The sequence below is a fragment of the Eumetopias jubatus genome, unplaced genomic scaffold (assembly GCF_037043125.1).
Source record: "Eumetopias jubatus isolate StellerSeaLion01/CBP00866 unplaced genomic scaffold, mEumJub1_p1.0 scaffold_5, whole genome shotgun sequence".
NCBI classification, from domain to species: Eukaryota; Metazoa; Chordata; class Mammalia; order Carnivora; family Otariidae; genus Eumetopias; species Eumetopias jubatus.
The window spans coordinates 41,514,816-41,532,450 of NW_028274811.1; the positions used below are offsets into that span (position 1 = coordinate 41,514,816).

Below are 17,635 nucleotides of genomic sequence, written 5' to 3' on the forward strand. Positions count from 1 at the left end.
TATTTTACCTTTTGCTAACTGTAAAGTAAAATAATTTCTAGAGTCAGGCACTGTTTCTATTGATTTTGCCTTGACAGTGCACAGTCTCTGCTTATGGTTATGTCTTAGGGATGTTGTAAGTGAATTTAGTGCTAAGACTTATATCCAAAGGTTCACATCTGGTTTTGCAACTTGGATTTATTTTCTCAGAGCACTGTTAAAACGAAAGTTTGGGTTGTCAGATCACTCACAAAAATCTACTTATATCAGAATGTGCATTCAACATAGGATTAATAATATATCCTAAATACAATTAAAAACAGCGCTTCTCTGGATAAATGCATTAAAAGTCCTAAACCAGATGCCATTAGTTTGAAGCCCCTTTTGATGGGGCACTCTTCCTGTCAAAGCTAAAATGAGGGCAAGAGAGGTTAGATTCCAGGAGTTTAGCAACCGGTCAACTCCCTGTAACTGCAATAGACAGCAGCTCTCTATGTCAGTAATTCCTCTGAGGTCCAGAAGAACAAAGGCACAAAGAACAATCTGACCCATTTCGCCTTTCCCTCTGTGTCTAAAGCTTGTAAATAAGTCACTTTACAATTAAGCTCTGTGGTCAATGAAACAGGAAAAACAAACAGATCATTAGAACAGAACAATTACAAGAAAACTTAGCATAATGTACTTATGTCTTGTGGGGTTAGGGAAGGCCTTCTTTAAAAAGACATCAAAAGCAAAAGCAGTAAGGAATAGAAATGATCACTTAGATTATATCATATTTTAAAATTTTTGTACTGGAAAAGGCATCACAGACAGTTCTAAAATGAGCAATGGACTGTGAAAAACAATTTGTAATCCAACAGCAGCAAAGGATTAATGTTCAGAATAGAAAATAAACTATGAATCCATACAAAAATGACAAAGTAACCCAATAAACGAATGGACAAAAAAATCTAAAGAGGCAAGTCACAAAAGAAGATATAAAAATGGCCATTACGTCTATGAGATGGTACTCAAACTCATTGGCTATCAGGGAAATGCAAATTAAAACAACAAGAAAACATGACCAGCACACTATTCAACTGCAGGTAGAGCTATAAATTGATACAGCCATCTTGGAGAAGCACCAGTCGTGTGTATTGAAAATAAAAATGTACACCCTGGTTCCCAACATTGGTTTCTAGAGAAACGATTGTGTAAAATACTCAAGGAGGCTTGTATAAGAACAGTCTTTAAAGGAGTGTTTGTGATGGTGAAAAATTGGAGACAATCTAAATATACATTCATAGGGGAATACCAATATAAATGGAGGTAATTTCATAGTGTGGAACATCATGAAGCCATTAAAAGGAATAAGCCAGATCTATATGTATCAACATGAATAGAGCTCTAAGACAAACTGTTGAGTGAGAAACCAAAGTTGTAGAACAACATATGGAGGGTGATATCTTTTATGTTACAGTCCACGGTGCCTGTGAATATACAGAAGACTTTGGGAAGGAGACACATCAGACAGTGATTACCTGAGGGCTAAGGTGATAGGGTGGAAGTAATCAAGGACTTACTATCATTACTTGTAATATTTAAATTTTTAAAAAGCAAATGTGTTTACATATTACTTATACAAGTAAAAATTAATAATGCAAAAAAAATTGTTTTAAGTCACTGACCTCAGATCAGGACAGTTACTAAAGTGATAAATCATTTCCCTGATATGAAGTACTACCTCATGTTTTATTTTACTTCAACAGAGGAGAGAGGCTTTCTTTCTTCCTCTCTCTATTCTGTAGTTTCAGTTTATAATCTAATCTATCGCTTAACAAAGTTAGATTTCTACTAATTAATCCTTTAATCTTTAATCATTACTGTGATAAGCTTGGGAGTCCCTCTGTTACTCTTGGAAAATAATTTCATTCCGACTATGTAGAGGTATGCCTTGCTCTTTCCTCTTGTATTAGAAAACCCTAATGCTTCATTGGCAGCGTTAACTTACCGTTTCCCTCATTTCTTTTGCCTTTGATCTTTTTCCTTCCTGTTATTTAGCAGATCCAGGGTGTGCATGTGCCTATGCTTTAACTGTTATCCCCTCATATATAATGGAGACTGCGTTGTGCTTGGAGCTCATTGGCAAAGTGATTGAGGGAAGGGGAAAGCGGGCTGTTGCTTGTTCAGAACACTGAGAAGCCCAGTGTAGGCAATCTACCAAGGTAGTGAATGAAAAAGAGCCTTCGCTGTGCTCTTTCCATGTCAGAATTTGTTGTAAAGAGCTTCTAGCCCTTATAAATTTATACGAATTGACTCATACGAGCAATCATATATATATATCATTGCTGTGTGTGTGTGTGTGTGTGTGTGTGTGTACACACATAATATATACATATATATATTTTAAAATAGACAAGCACTAGCAGTTGGCTTAGATGGGTTTCATATGTGCTGTGACACGTCCCAAAGAGGAAGCTAAAACACTGGCAGTAGTGTCCTTTTTGAGGTCCTGCTCTCTGTACATAAAGGCCACTGGGTCACAATGCTGGTGTAACAGTGGGAGGAATCTCCTCTGAGAGGTTACTTTGCATGAGAAGGAACTGGAGACATTTCCAATATTTAGCACATATTATCTGAAAAGTGTAACAATTACCACCGTTAGAAAGATCTGGGTCTAATGTCACTGTCCCCAGCAGCCAGGGGCCTTGCAGGGTGGGGAAGAATAGGGAACCATCACTTTGCTGGAGGATGTTCTTTTAGCTGAAGACGGAACAGAGTTGGAGGTCTATAAGAGGAGTTAAGCTTTAGGGTATGAATGACTGAATTTGCCCCCTTTCTAAGAAACACCAGTTTTGCTGGGTGAGGGTACGAGTGGAGGTAGAGGAAGTGGTTGTCAACTTTCCCAAACTCTAGAAGTTTGGGATCAGTTGGCAAAAACTGCACCACTTGGGATGCCTGGGTGGCTCAGTTGGTTAAGCGTCTGCCTTTGGCTCAAGCTATGATCCCGGGGTCCTGGGATCAAGTCCCGCATCGGGCTCCCTGCTCAGGTAGGAGCCTGCTTCTTCCTCTCCCACTCCCCCTGCTTGTGCTCTCTCTCCCTGTCTCTGCCAAATAAACAAATAAAATCTTAAAAACAAAACAAAACTGCACCACTCAAGCTCCCTACTTTCATACCATGGGCAGAGTAGTCAGAGTGTGCTTTCTCATTGCTGGTTCTCATTTTTAAAGCAGAAGTTTAAAGCAGTGCAATCCCCTCGTTCCGAGGGTTTTGCTTTAAGCCACTGAAGACATGGGGAGTGAAAGCAGCATGTGACCATGGAGTCCGGGTGGTGTCCAACCTCAGACTGAGGTTGTGAAGAAGGGGCTTTTCGGTGTGGTCATTGATGCCAAGCCAGCTGGGAGGAACCCTGTAATCAGAAAGCTCAAGAAAGATGAGGGGCCAGCCCCGGTTAGGGCACTTCCTCCTACACTGCTGTCTCTGGCCACCTGGCTTCCTTGAAAACAGTATAATTTGGGATTTTCATGCATATGCATTTTCAATGCTATCACGCTTTCTCAAGGTTATCAGGCATTCTTAGTAAAGTGAAGCCAAACCAAGCACATATTATATTAAAAAAACAACAACATTAAAAACCAGGTATTTAAATCGGTTTAAGGAAGTTTGTTAAAGAAAACAGGCTCGGTAATGATAATCAGTCCTGTTTTTTTAAAACAGTTAAGTAGCTAGAATAAGATCCTAAGCTACTCTGGGGCAGCTCTGCCTGGTATCTGGTAACAGTCCTGCAGGAATTTTGCTTGAGAGTCTGTATTGTCTTCCTGGAAGCCTTATGTTGTCTCTGCCACATAAAGGAAACAGCAACTGTGATCATTGGCAGTAATGATGTGGCCTCCAGAGCATGGAGCCTGGAATTATCCTCAATCTGTCATCTTTCTCTCAAAGGGAGAGCAATGGCAGCCACAGCTTGCCCTTGATGTTTCTGGGACTCAAGAAGACAGGAAAGAGCAACATTTATTTCTCAATATCCAGGGGGAAATTACAAAATTTCAGTGGTATGATAGATAGATGCTTAAGTACTTAATGCAAGAAATCCTTCCCTAGTAGAAGCTACCCATAACCAGGGTGGGGATAAATTTCTGCCTGAGGGTTAATAGTAGAGACACACGCTCCCCTCTCTGGGTAGGAACCCCAAAATGTGCTCCATCCCCTCCCTGAACCTTCATGAGAGAAAGCGCCAGTTGAGAGAAGCCCTTCCTTCTACCCTGACAGGTGCAATGGCCAACTGTTCCTTGAGAGGGCAGGCTCACCTCATTGTCCTGGTGATTAATCTCACTGAGATTTGACTGTTGCACCAAGACTGTTAGGAGCCTGTGAAGAAAAACAGGAGAAGAGGCTCAAAAGAACAGAATCTGTATGAGAACATAACGCTAGAAAGACAGTCCACTGAAGGCCTCCAAATGAAGATGGGCCCTTTCTGTTTATCTAGGGGAAAGAGCCATAGAAAAGAAGACAGTGTGATCCGTGAGCGGGCACCTGGGGGGATCCCTCTCTCTCTTCCCCTCCAACCTCCTCTCTGTCTCGGTGCCTCGGGTGGGGATGGGGCACAAAGGGCATGGAGAAGGTGAATCTTTTTTTAATCTTTTAAAATTTTTTGTTTTTTATTAACATATAACGTATGATTTGTTTCAGAGGTACAGGTCTGTGATTCATCAGTCTCATGGAATTCACAGCGCTCACCATAGCACATACCCTCCCCAGTGTATGGATGGGTGATGGACGTTGAGGAGTAGGTGAATCTTTAGGCTTATATTATTCACCAGACCTGTGTACCTATGCGTGCATTGAAGAACTAAAGTCCTCTAGTACTTATTCTTTATTCTTTTACCTAACTGTATACAATGCTTTCAAATTGCTTCACCATCAGTACATGGGTTGTGCCTTTTAAATGTATAGATTATATAAGGAGACAGCATTTACAACTTCGCTTATTTTTTATAAAACATACAAATATCTAAGCATGAAATGACACTAATCAGTGTGAAACAACTATCAGTGATTCTCAAGTTCAAGTTTTTATCTCAGTTGGGTCCCACACTTGGTTGACGGCAGTCAACATTATGGGAGAGAAGTGGCTGAGTGCAGAGGTTAGGGACCCAGAATCTGGAGCCAGACTGTGCGGGTTCACATCCCAGCCCCTGCTACTGACCAGCTTTGTGACCACAGGCAAGTATCTTACCCTCTCTATGCCTAACCGTCCTCATCTGTAAAATGGAGTTAATGAAAAGTGCCTACTTTATAGGTCAGTGTGAGGATTAAATGACTTAATGCATACAGTATTTACAGCATGCCTGGAACACAGCAAGTGTTATTTCTAGAACACTTAACCCTAGAAGTGTTTTTTTTTTTTTAAGATTTTATTTATTTATTTGAGTGAGAGAGTGAGTGAGAGAGAGCATGAGCAGAGGGGAGGGAAGGGGAGAAAGATTCACCTGATGAGCAAGGAGCCCAATGAGGGGCTCGATCCCAGGACCCTGGGATCATGACCTGAGCTGAAGGCAGACGCTTAACCGACTGAAGCACCCAGGCGCCCCAACCCTAGAAGTTTTAACCCTGGCTCCATCTCAGAATCTCCAGGGGAAATTTTTTAAAACCACAAATACCTGGATTCTATATTCAGGGTTTCTGACTCAGTAGGTCTGGAGAGAAGCTCAGCTTTCACAGTTTAAAAGGGCTGTTCAGGAAATTCTAGTAAACAGGTCTGAAAACCACTGAGAAAGGTACTGAATAAATTAATCAATGGATACTCATTGCTATGAACTGAATTGTCCCCCCCACCCCACCAACAACCTCCAAATTCATTTGGCTCTGACCTCCAATGCCTCAGAATGTGACTGTATTTGGAGACTGAGCCTTTAAAGAGTAATTAAGTTAAAATGAAGCCATTAGGGTGGGTCCTAATCCAATCTGACTGATGTTCTCAGAAGAAGAGATTAGGGCCTACAGAAACACACCAGGTGCAGGGGCTCACAGAGGAAAGACCATGTAAAAAGGCCTCAGGCGAGTGATTATCTGCAAGACAAGGAAAGAAGACTCAGAGAAAGCCAACCCTTCTGGCACCTCACTCATGAACTTCCAGCCTCCAGAAATTTGAAAAAATAGATTTTTGTTGCTTAAGCCATCCGGTCTTTGCAGTTCTGTTATGGAAGTCCTACCAATCTAACATACCCAATCAAGATGATAAAGGCATGTCTATGGGGAGACAGTGAAGGAAATTAATTTTGGAAGGAGTATTTGAAAAAATGAAATGGTTTAGCCTTTCCCCCAGTCAGATTTTCATTGTCTCTCAGCTTAGGTGACATGTAGTCCTGGGTGTTAAATTGCTACCTACAACAGAAGAAAAGAAAGTGGGACCGATTATGTTGCATTAGTGGTAAATGTAACACAAAGAGAGCTTAACTAGGGGTGCCCTTCTAGTTGTTTGCTGTGGAGGTGAAATAACCAGGAAGCCTAAGGTTTAAATCTTATCACTGTCTTTTGGGGAGCCAGGATAATGCTGTGATTTAATTCTGCCCTCACTACCGCGTGACCTCTCTGAGCTTCTGTATCCTCATGTTTATCATGGTGATAACAGCATGGGGATAACAGGTGGTAAGGACTGAATACCATAACAGGCATAAAGCTCTTAGTACACCGACTTGAAAAGAAGAGTGGCTCTAAATGCAAGCTTTCTGAATTCTAAAATTCCTCCATCTAGTGGGATGAGGCTATAAAAGTAATTGCACTTGTGGATAACGCTGTGTTTATCTTGGTAATTATATTTCACTACTGGATATATTTTCCCTTATAGTTGCTTTATAAGGCTGGAAGGCAACTAGTAACTGATTTTCTTCTATCTCTTTACTGGCCATTGTCCAATCTCTAGGGCTCATTTGGTCTGAAGTGTGGGGGGAGAGTGGGAGGGAAAGGCAAGAGGTCGGCTGTGGTCCAATCTGGTTATCCTTGGCTAACCCCAAGCAGACTGAGATCATATGTAGCCAGACAGCATCTTCTGGGGCTGCTCCAGAGCAGTGATCACACTGAAGGAAGTTGGGTGCTGACCAGATGGGAATGAGGGAGGGGAGAGCAAGACCTCTTGTCACATCCTGGGGATGCCAGGGTCATGGGATGAATCCTGTACCTGGATATTTCTCTATTTGCTTCTCAAATCCATTTGCTACCCTTCAATGTTCTACTCTGAGATTGACCTGCAATGTCTTTATCGTGCAGGCTCCCTTGCCCTCTGACTTCTTTCTGGGTTTGGCCAGGAGAACTGGCAGGAGAGAGGGGGGGAAGCCACTTCCTTTTCTGACCATGACTTCTTTTCTTTACCAAAGGCCATGGCTCCTGCCAGGTGGATCCTCTTCTCCAGCCAAGACTCTCAGCAGGTTCCAATAACAGCTCCCTTCCTTGTCCCTCCGGCCTAGGGGTGGAACATTTTCCTGTTTTGGGGGGTGGGCAGGTGGAAGTGGGGAATTCTGTTACTATCTCTTGTGAGGTAATTTTCAGTAGTCTTCCATGAAGCTTTCTACAGTTACCCTCTATTATTCCATGACTTTCCTCTTATGACCAATTGATACATGCCAATCTATATTGCTTGATTCCATTTGATTCCTAAGTGTCTCAGATTCATCAATTTTCAAAGATGGACACAAATTTACAGATAAGTATGCTCTCTCTCGCTCTCTTTTTTTGTGAGAGCAAATGACATGAGCCCTTACCTTGCTTGCAGGCCCATCATGCATTGCTGTGGTGGTGATCCAGACTGGACTAGAAAGCAGGTGTTTAGTTTCCAGCCTGGGGCTTCTGTGCTGTTCCATGGTACGGGGGTCATCTGCCAGATGCTGGTCCCACATCTGTCTTAATTACCAGAGGACTCACAGACCTCTTAGTTTTGTTTTCTCAGAGCTCTCGTTCTGTGCTAAGGTGGCTCAGGAATATTTCCCCCACAACCCCCAGCCTAGTCTCTTATTAGCACCGGCTCTGTCCTGTTCTCAATTCTCTAGGAAGCAGTGCAAAGCCTACCTTATCCCAGGTAGCAGGACAGCAGGTGCAGATGCCCAGCAGGAGCACTCCCAGACAGGTAGCATGGTGAGTGGTAAGACAACAAATGCTGGGGCCATTAGAATCCCTGCTCCATTACCAGCCAGCCAGTAAACTTAGGCAAGCTAGGAAACTCTCAGTGCCCATATTTTCTTATCTTTGAAATAGAAATAATAATAACACCTACTTCTTAAAGATCTGTTGTGATTTTAAGTGTGTCAATACATACAAAGCACTTAGAATGACATTTACATGCTGTAATAAGTTCTCTATAATTTAATAATCTTTTTTTTTTTTTGAGAGAGAGAGTGTGTGTGTGGCGTGTAGGCAGAGGGAGAGAGAGAGAATCTCAAGCAGGCTCCATGCCCAGCACAGAGCCCATGCAAGGCTGGATCTCATGGCCCTGAGATCATGACCTGAGCCAAAACCAAGAGTTGGACTCTTAACCAACTGAGCCACTCAGCCACCCCTAATTTAATAATTTTTTAAAAAGCTCCTACTCTTTATGTTTGGGGATCCCCTGATCTCCATGAGGTGATTGGGAGGACAGAGAGAGATCAGCTAGGTGTGTGCTGGGGTGAGGGCAGCTTGTCTCTGTGGGCTTCTCTGTTTTGCTGGCTCCTTGGGCTCTCAGCCCTGAATCTGGCCAGCACAGTGATGACTGGGGAAAAGGGTCTCTAAGCTAGCTGTCTGTCTTCCTGTTCCTAAAGCTGCCGATGTGAGAGTATCCCGTAGTATAACACCCACCCACAGGTTAGAATATATCACCTTGTACCTCGAGAACAGGACTCCAAAGAAATAATTTCCTTCCTCCCTCTGTCTGTCATCAAGAGCCATGAAAAGAGGCAGAGCCGCAGGCACTCTGGCAGGGAAAAAAAAAGAATCTGCCAGTAACCATGGAGACCATGAAAAAGACTTTCAGAGAGCCCTGTGACTGCTTTCAGAAGAAATCGCTGCTTGCCTTCCAATGCTAGCATGTGCAGCGTTGTACAAACACAACTCCTTTCTCTTTGGAGCTTCATCTTAACGATCATGCCCCCTCTTTCACACTGGGGCCCTCCAAATGTCCAAGCCAAGGAAGCAAGAAAAGCCATGGGAAGCTGAAAGGAAGAAAATATGGACCTACTGAGAAGCTGAGGGTTCAAAGCAGGAAAGGGAACCATGAGATAAAACCTGCACTCCTTTGCTTTTATCCACCAACTTGCTTTCGTGTTCGTAATTATAAATCCCTTATTCCTGCATCAGCTTAAATCCCCACTGAGCTGCAGCTTAGCTAAGGCGGTGTATTGGAACTGGCTGGTTTGTTCGTGAGTTGTTTCCATCACAGAATCTTGCTGGGGGCAAAGGGCTAATTGAGGTGTCCCCTTGGCTTGTTTATAAGCAGCTACAGTCTGAGGCTTCACTCTAAATAACCTCCAGTTGAGCACTGAGTAGAAGGATCATGCTATTTGGAAATCTAAGGGTTAGTAGATTTTAAAATGAGTATGAATACCTGAGTACAAGGACATAATGTGGCCCATACATATGTTTATGATCAGGGGACAAGTAGAGATGAATGTGCACTAGCAAGGTAGGGAAGGGAGTTTCAGGGGAGCTGAATGGTTGAGTTTGATGTTCATTGGATTCTAAAGTCTAGCAACAGTCTTGTAGGGGCCAAAGGCAGGCCACCCCAAGATGGTCTACTTTGGCATGGACATTACTTTGAGTTAAAAGCAATCAAAACTCAGTAGATTCAGAAAAAGCTCTTTAGCTCCCCTTCAACTGCCTGCCTTTACCGGGAAGTGAGCTATTAACAGAGATTCCCTTTTACCTAAGAAACTTACCTGTCTAATAGCTCAATCTTTGTTTTCCAAACATCTCCTCTCACCTTCCTTCTAATGGCCTTCCTTCCCTTTGTATGCTCAGACCCCAACCCCTCTCCTTAGATAAGTATCATGTTGCTTGACTGTCTCTGGAATTTCCATGTCTGTGTGGATTCCCAGTACATATGCTACAAAATTTTAGTTTTTCCTGTGAATCTGTCTCTTGTCAATTTGGTGCTTAGTCCAGCTAGAAGAACTCTGAAGGGTAGAGGAAACTCCTCCTCCCCGACACACCTGTATGTATGGACATATTTTTTGCGGACCTGTGTGTGCTAAGGTAAGAAAGACTGGGGTGAGAACTGATGAGATGGGAATAGCAGGGATTCATTCTTTAGCATTGATCTATGGTATCTCTTTATTTCTATCTACCTTTCATCATGATCATCACTACTATCATCATTATCACCGACACTTATTGAACAGTGATGATTGACAGTGTTTGGTCCTTCTCACATGTTTTCTCATTTATTCTGCCTATTTACTATGAGATAAATACTGTGTTATTCATACTTTCTAGGAAAGAAAGCTAGCTGAGTCTTGATAAGTTAATATGGTCATTAAGAGGTGGACCAGATTCAAACTCAGTCAATCTGACTACAGAGCTTGCACGCCTGTCCACCCTTTACCTCAATCCAAAAAGGATTTTAGGTGGTTTTCAGATACATATAGTAAAACAAGATTGCAAGTAAAGAAACTAGACAAAGAGAAAACAAGGGCGGATAAAGACGATGCAATTATGGTCCTACATGTGTTCCAAAGGTGGGATACAAATTGGGCTTTGGGTTTTTTAAACATACAGAGAGAAAAACATAATCATAAGTCACAGTGTCCACATAGTAAAAATAAATAATTTATCAGAAGCAGCACAGCAATTCCTCCTTTAGTAGATATATTTTTTGTGGCTTCTCATTTTTTAGATGCTATGACAAACAAAGTATTTCCTGACAATGAGACAATAAGGAATTTTGTAAAGCTTCTTAAGGTAGGGCTTAATGACAGAATGTGGCCATTAAAATACATTCTATAGGGTCCACAGCAGTGGATCCGAGGAGCCTAGCAAGTCCCCTGGGCAGGTTACTTATCCTCACACATAATAAATTACCTTCTTAGTGCCTCAGCTTCCTTATCTATAAAATGGGGATAGAGATACCTATCACATAATGGTGTGGTCAAGATTAGGTGAGATAATACATGGAAAGCACTCAGAACTTTGCTCAGAACATGGTAAATAATCAGTGCTATTTGTCCTCCTTTTCCTCCTCATTGTAAACGCAGGCCTATATAGCTTAGTGGTTAGCTGAACCAGCCTAAAGTTGTATCCACTTAGGAAAATTAAGCAAACAGGTTTGCATGGCCTAATGGAAGGTCACTCCTTCTGCACTGTGTCTGTAGGATTAAGAAGTACCCACAAGCCAGACCAATTTTTTTTTTCCAGAAAACAATCACAATTTCATGCTGACAAACAAACAAATGGAAGAGAGAAGGCCAACTTTTGTCCCAGAGAGCTTGGCTTGGCTGCTTTCTGCTTAAAACACTGAATGCAGATGCTATCAAACCCTGACATGGACATAACTTTTCTCATAAAACAATGATAAAATATCTAATTTTAAGCAATGTAATTCCAGAGGGAATTCTTTAAGGCAAGCTAGTTTCTAAATGTTCTCTAGGTAACAAAGCCAGTTGCTTTGCTATATGAGTTGTTGAGGTTTAACCCAATTCATTTTTGGAGAACATTTACCACAAATGATGGTTTTGGAATAGTTAATCTTAACCTAGTTACTGCAGCTAGTATTATCATAACTAAAGCAGGATTTTATCTTCCAGAATCAGCAAAGTGTCCATTTAGGACAATAAAACTGTATCATCAGCACACAGAAGGATGTTTATTTTTCTGGCTTCAGCTCTTCTGAAGGTGGTGGCTGGGTCATTAGGTATAATGTCAAGAGAAGGGGGAACAACAACTCTGTGTTATCTCAGTTATAGTGATGTAATGTAAATCCTAGGAGATTTAGGGCCATTGCTGGGCATAATAAGAAATAGACTAATATGTCCACAAAGAGGAAGTACAGTTGGATTGGTGTTCAATTTATTACTGTAGTGATTTGAGATGATGAGCCTAATCAACTGACCAAATTGACCTTGAGTGTGATTTTGACTGACAAGTCTTGGTTCACCCCTCAGGTGCAATGGCATGATGACAGCTTTCACCAAAATTTATGACCTCCTTTCTTGGATTAGAGTCATTACCAGGAGGTGGATTCTATTCTATATTCCCAAGTGCTCCTTATACCCATGTGTAGTATAGGACCAGTATGGTAAATGACTAGTCCTTATTAAAAGAATGTGAGCAGAAGTGAATTGTATCAAAAGCTGAGATTTTAAAGAAATAAGGGGGGGCATCTCCACATTACTCTTTCCCCATTCCCAGGCTGAATAAAGAGAATTCTTTGATCCTAGAGGATGGTGGAGCCACAAGATGGAAGAAACTTAGATCCCTGAGTTACCATGTGGAGGGGAGCCACCCCCAATCCAGGAATACCTACATTGGACAAAGCTCTTCCTGTGTTAAAACATGAAAGCTTTGGGTTTAATGTGTTACAAAAGCTATAATCACCATAAGAAAAGCAGTCATATATCTTCCAGAATCAGGCAGATTTTAAAATGATCACTGGGGGAGGCAGGTAGAACCAAGAAGTAGAGCCAATCAAGGCAGAATAGTCTTAAAGATATTTTTTAAATATAGTTTTTTAAAGATTATTCTTGGGAAAACAGTGTGATTTTGTGACTAAATATTTTTGTGGGCTGTCTAGAAAAGTCATTCTTTCTTTTTCCCAATTCATCAAAGAGGAGTCATCCCTTTATGATGTCTATTGATTGTTAGTTCTGAGCTTGCCGTTTCTTCTCTAAACTTCCTTGTTTTGTTGGGCTTTGAGTAAATCCTAGTTCTTTATTATTCCTGGATATAATCCAATGATAACAAGAGGCAATGCTTGGTTGGGATTAGTTCTGGAATTTCCCAAACCCTTTTAGTGTAAAACAGAATGAAATGAAGAAATCCTGTTACCTCTCAACCTTGGTCTCATGAACCCCCACAGAGCTTTAGTTTTAGTTCTGGACACAGGCTCTAGAGGATGAGGCTCCCAGAATGCCCCTCTGTGGTGCTGGCCTACACCTAGCTCTGGGGAATGCTAAATTCCTGTCAGAGGCATGTTCTATGCTGCAGAGGTTAAGGAAGTGCCCAGAATGTTGCTGATTCCACAGTAGGAAATGCTGTTATTAGGTGCTCCAAGGGGCTTTCAAAAGATTGTAGACTGAGGCCTTTTAGACACAGAGGATTGGGGAAGCTATACTTGGTCTGGACAAAACTTTTTCCTTTGTTGCTCAATTGTCTTACAAAAATGTGACTCTCTTGATCATCCAACTTCTTTTGAGTATATTTCTTCATACAGCTCCCAGCAGCTCAGACGCCTGGTTTTCCTTCTAACCCACTCATTTCCCTGTCTCACTCTACTTTGCTGGGTCCCTTGCCTCCTTCCAACCCATAAATGTTGGCATGACTCCGGGGCACTTGGGTGGCTCAATCAGTTAAGTGTCTGACTCTTGATTTTAGCTCAGTTCATGATCTTGGTGTCCTGGGATGAGCGCCTCATCAGGCTCCGCTCAGTGGGGAGTTTCCTTGGGAGTTCTCTCCTTCTCCCTCTGCCCTTCCCCTACTCTCTCTAAAATAAATAAACAAATCTTGAAAAAGAATGTTGGCATGACTCTGACTTCAGACACGAATCTTTATGCCCAGTCAGTGCTTTTCCACTCCCCTCCCCACTATTTGAAATTATCCTATTTGTTTTGAAATTACCCTATTTATTTGTTTACTAGTATGCCAGTTAGCTCCTTCAGTAGAGTGTAAGCTCTGTGGGTCAGAGACACTGTCATGCTTACTGGGAACCCCTAGGGCATAGAATAGCACTTGGTCCATGATAAGCACTCAACAGTTATTGAATCAATAACTGCCTGATTGAATGAATATATGAATTCAGATAATGAAAAATAGCATTTCTTAAATCAGAGATTAGGAGGAAAGGGTTTTATTGAAATGGGGGGGGGGGAATTGAGATTAGAGTTTAAGATTCTTCCAGGATATTTTGATTGACTGAAATGTGGTCCTGTCTGCTACAACTCCAAAAAAATGGACAGGTTTTGTTTTTATTCACCACTGAGGGCTGATTAAGTTACATTCTAATCCAAGCTAAGTCCCTCCCAGTGTGCGCATTGTGTGAACCTGGCTACTTACCTCACGTCGGGCTCAGCAGTGGCAGCGTGCAGTGGCAGACGGCCATTTTTATCTGGGATATTGTGCTTGGCACCATTTCTAAGCAGACTCACACAGCCTTCCAGCCAACCCTGAAATACAAGAGCAACTGTGTCATTATACAACAGAGCCTGGTATAACATAGACCAACAAACTTTCTCCAATTTTCTTTCTCTTTCTTCTTCAGTGTGGCTAAAAACATGTGTTATTGATTTGAAGTGGTTAAGGATCACAACTCCAATTTAGGCACTTCAACAGAAGGCTGAAGGTCTTGAGGTGTGGATTCCTGAGTTTCCTAGACTCTCTCCCCTGTCTCCCATTTCCCATTTCTTACTTGCTGTTTTCCACTTTTATACTGAGTTCTTAGGGCTAAATGTGGCACATAGTAGCTCTAGCCTCTCATTCTATGGGCTTAGCTCCAAATCATGCTTGTCAATGGTCTGACCCAGGTGCCATGGTCCAATTCCAAAAATTCGGCTCCTATGTCATTTTTGAGTTCCAGTTGCCACTCTGTGCCTCAGTTTATCTATATCTGACAAACAAGCTTTGGTCCACTTTTCCAAGTTCCCCTTCTAGTAACCACGAGGATAATATTTTGCTTATTCTAGTCTGTCTCCTCCCAATATCTAGAACCCTAACCTGAGGCCTAATCCAATGGCTGGGTCCCTGCCGTCTTGTTGAATGATTTTTCTGATGCTGAATATGGGGCTATCACCAGAACCCTCTAAGTGTTCCCTTTAGTTGTGTTTCGCTCACTATGAATTCCCCCAAGAAACTTCATGTAAACTCCCTGCGGTCCACTGATTCTCCAGATTGAGAGTGATATTACTGCAGCTCATGCTTGTCGCCTTCTTGGTTAGCACTTATGGCTGGGTCATTTCCCCACTATCTCTCATTTCAAAGGGCAGATAAAATGGACAGCTAGTCCTCCCTCACTTTCTGTTCTATATTACTTTAAGTAACTGACTCAACCCTACTGATAACCAAGTTTGGCTAAGGAGAGTGCCTCCTACATTCATCCAGAGCCACTGGGGTTACTCATTCAATTATGAGGAGACATATATGTAGATGAAACTATTATTATGAAGAATAATATATATAACTCTCTCTCCCACCTTCCTCCATTCCTGTATAGTTAAGCTTCAAGACTACCCAGTCAGATGAGAATGACTGATTTTCCCTCACAATACTGGAAGCAATGAAAATCAAAATGTTACTAAATGAAAGGAGAAGAAAGATAATAAGAAAAGAAGCTTTTGGTTCTGGAAATTCTGGAAAAAAATCTTTCAGTAAGAGCACATTCATAGGTTCTAATATTGAATATCGTTTTCAATTGACCGATAATATACGTCTTAAGTAGAAGCAAATGTTGTTCAGTCTTGAGTTATAGTTTCCTAATGTATTAAATCTGGTTTTAGTTTCTAACGTCCAAGTCATCAAGATCTCTAATTAAAAGAAAAAATATGACTGGGAAATCCAAAAGAAAGGCATGCTGGACAAATTTTAGAGTTGCCTAAGTTTTATAGTTTTTGAAAACAGATCTGATGGGGGAGGGTTTGAAACATATTTGTCATTTTGCAACATTTCCTGGAACTGTGTGTATGTGGTTTTCTTTTTTTCTTCAGAAAAGAAATCAGAAAATCACTGAATATACTTGAAACCAGTGGTCACTATTCAGAACCAGCAAGTACATTTTTCACTATGTGCTGGGTGGTTCCACATGTGTTTCTCTTTCACCTGTGATACACATAGGATATTATTTTTTACTACACTTTACAAATGAGGAAGGAGGCACAAAGAGGTAGAGTGATTTGCCTAAGGTTACACATCCATGGTAAGTATATTTGTATATTGAGTTTGGAGCTGTGATGGACACTTAATTTCTAAGTGCCCGCTTTCCCAAGTTTCTCTTTTAATACTTGAATTCAAATGTTGCTAGAAGGGAGTGGTGGGCTCCACAATGCAATCCCCAGGACCACCCCTCACCCTTCCCAGGGAGCCTCATAAGAAACAGGGATGGGTCCTTCCTTCGGTTACCACAAAGAAGAGGGGCCATCATTAACAGGGCGATGCCACATGCTGTCATGCAGGCCTATTTCCCTCATGTAGCTCCTTAAAATGCATTCCTAGGAAGAGCTATCTGCAAAGGGAGCACCTCTCTAGGCTCATTATTCACTCTGATCTACAAGATACCTCTTCCCAATCCTGGAACTTTAGAATTTTGAATGAAGTGCAGCTTGGTTTCCGTCTATTCTCTATGCAAGTAGCAGTCAACTTTAGAAACCATCTCTATTCACTTCCTCCACCCCCTGATCCAAATTTTCCCTTCTCCTTAGCTTGGATACAAAAAAAAAGAAAAAAAGAAAAAAAAAACTCCTCCTTCATTGCAGGAGCAGTTATTAGGGCATGCTTCAGAAGGGAAGGGGCTAGAAGGGGATTCCTGTGTCTCTCTGAGATATGAGTACTCATAGACCAGTGGTTTTCAAACTTAAGTGAGTACAAAAATGGCCAGGGAGGTTTCTTTAACATGCAGACACCTCCCCCGCCCCCCCACTACCCGTGTCTGCTCACAGTGTCTGACTCAGGAGGTCTAGGGTGTACTCCTGGAAAGTGCATTTGAAACAAGTACTCCAGCACTTTGAAAAATTCTTTCTAGTTTCATGTCTAAGTCCTAGAGAAAGAGGACATGCAAATAGAAAAAGAAAAAGTAGTTTCTAAAGACAATCTCTGCAAGAATTGGGCAATGCCTCATGCAGTCTCTGCTAGATCGTGGCAGGAAGGTGTGGTGTTTGGGGAAGGGACATTCCTACTTCAGCAGGACAGTTGCAAGACAGTGGCGCTTGTTCAGGGCAAATCCCCTGCTGTCAATGGGCAGCAATAGCAAATCCAAGAATCTGCTTTGGCAGCAACAATAGTTAGAGGAAGATTTCCAGGAGCCTCACTGGAGTAAAGGAGAATGATGACCCACGTGTGGCACTAAGAACTTGCTTGACATAGACTCAGGGTAGCCCTGTGGTTTCTTAGAAGGATTTGAGGGAGGATTTGAAAAGAGAGGAACTTGAAGGTTTTCAGTAAAGCTTAACCAAACTCGCTCTAATGTTAGAAAATGCTGAGCTGAAATCTCTTGACGAGGACTCACTCTATATAATTTTTATACTTAGTATTGATTGTGGGTTGAGTCCTATGCTTGGTATTGCCACTTAATAGCCTGACATGTCTCCCCTACTCCTATCCTCCCCACTTTTCTCAGTTCCCAATGTTCCCCATATTCTCCAGCTTCCACGCAACTGATCCTACCCCACAATGTTACCTGTAGCTTCAAGGACTACCACCCCCTCAGGGTATTAATGGACTGTGTTCTTAGAAGGAGTACCAAGTATGTCCAGAAATGCCCCAAAGCAAATTCTGATGCAGTTAAGATGGAAAGTA

At 41.8% G+C, this 17,635-nt stretch overlaps 1 protein-coding gene across 9 annotated transcripts in view; it reads right to left on the minus strand.

Annotated features, from left to right (window-relative positions):
- Positions 1 to 17,635, minus strand: part of ANKRD55 (ankyrin repeat domain 55) — a 491,618-nt gene that overhangs the window by 35,785 nt on the left and 438,198 nt on the right. For all 9 annotated transcript variants that reach the window (XM_028119121.2, XM_028119119.2, XM_028119118.2 and 6 more), the window contains 2 exons: positions 14,189 to 14,298; positions 4,267 to 4,327 (listed from right to left, as the gene is read on the minus strand). In XM_028119121.2, coding sequence (XP_027974922.1) covers positions 4,267 to 4,327; positions 14,189 to 14,298 — 171 coding nt within the window. The remainder of the gene's footprint in view (positions 1 to 4,266; positions 4,328 to 14,188; positions 14,299 to 17,635) is intronic.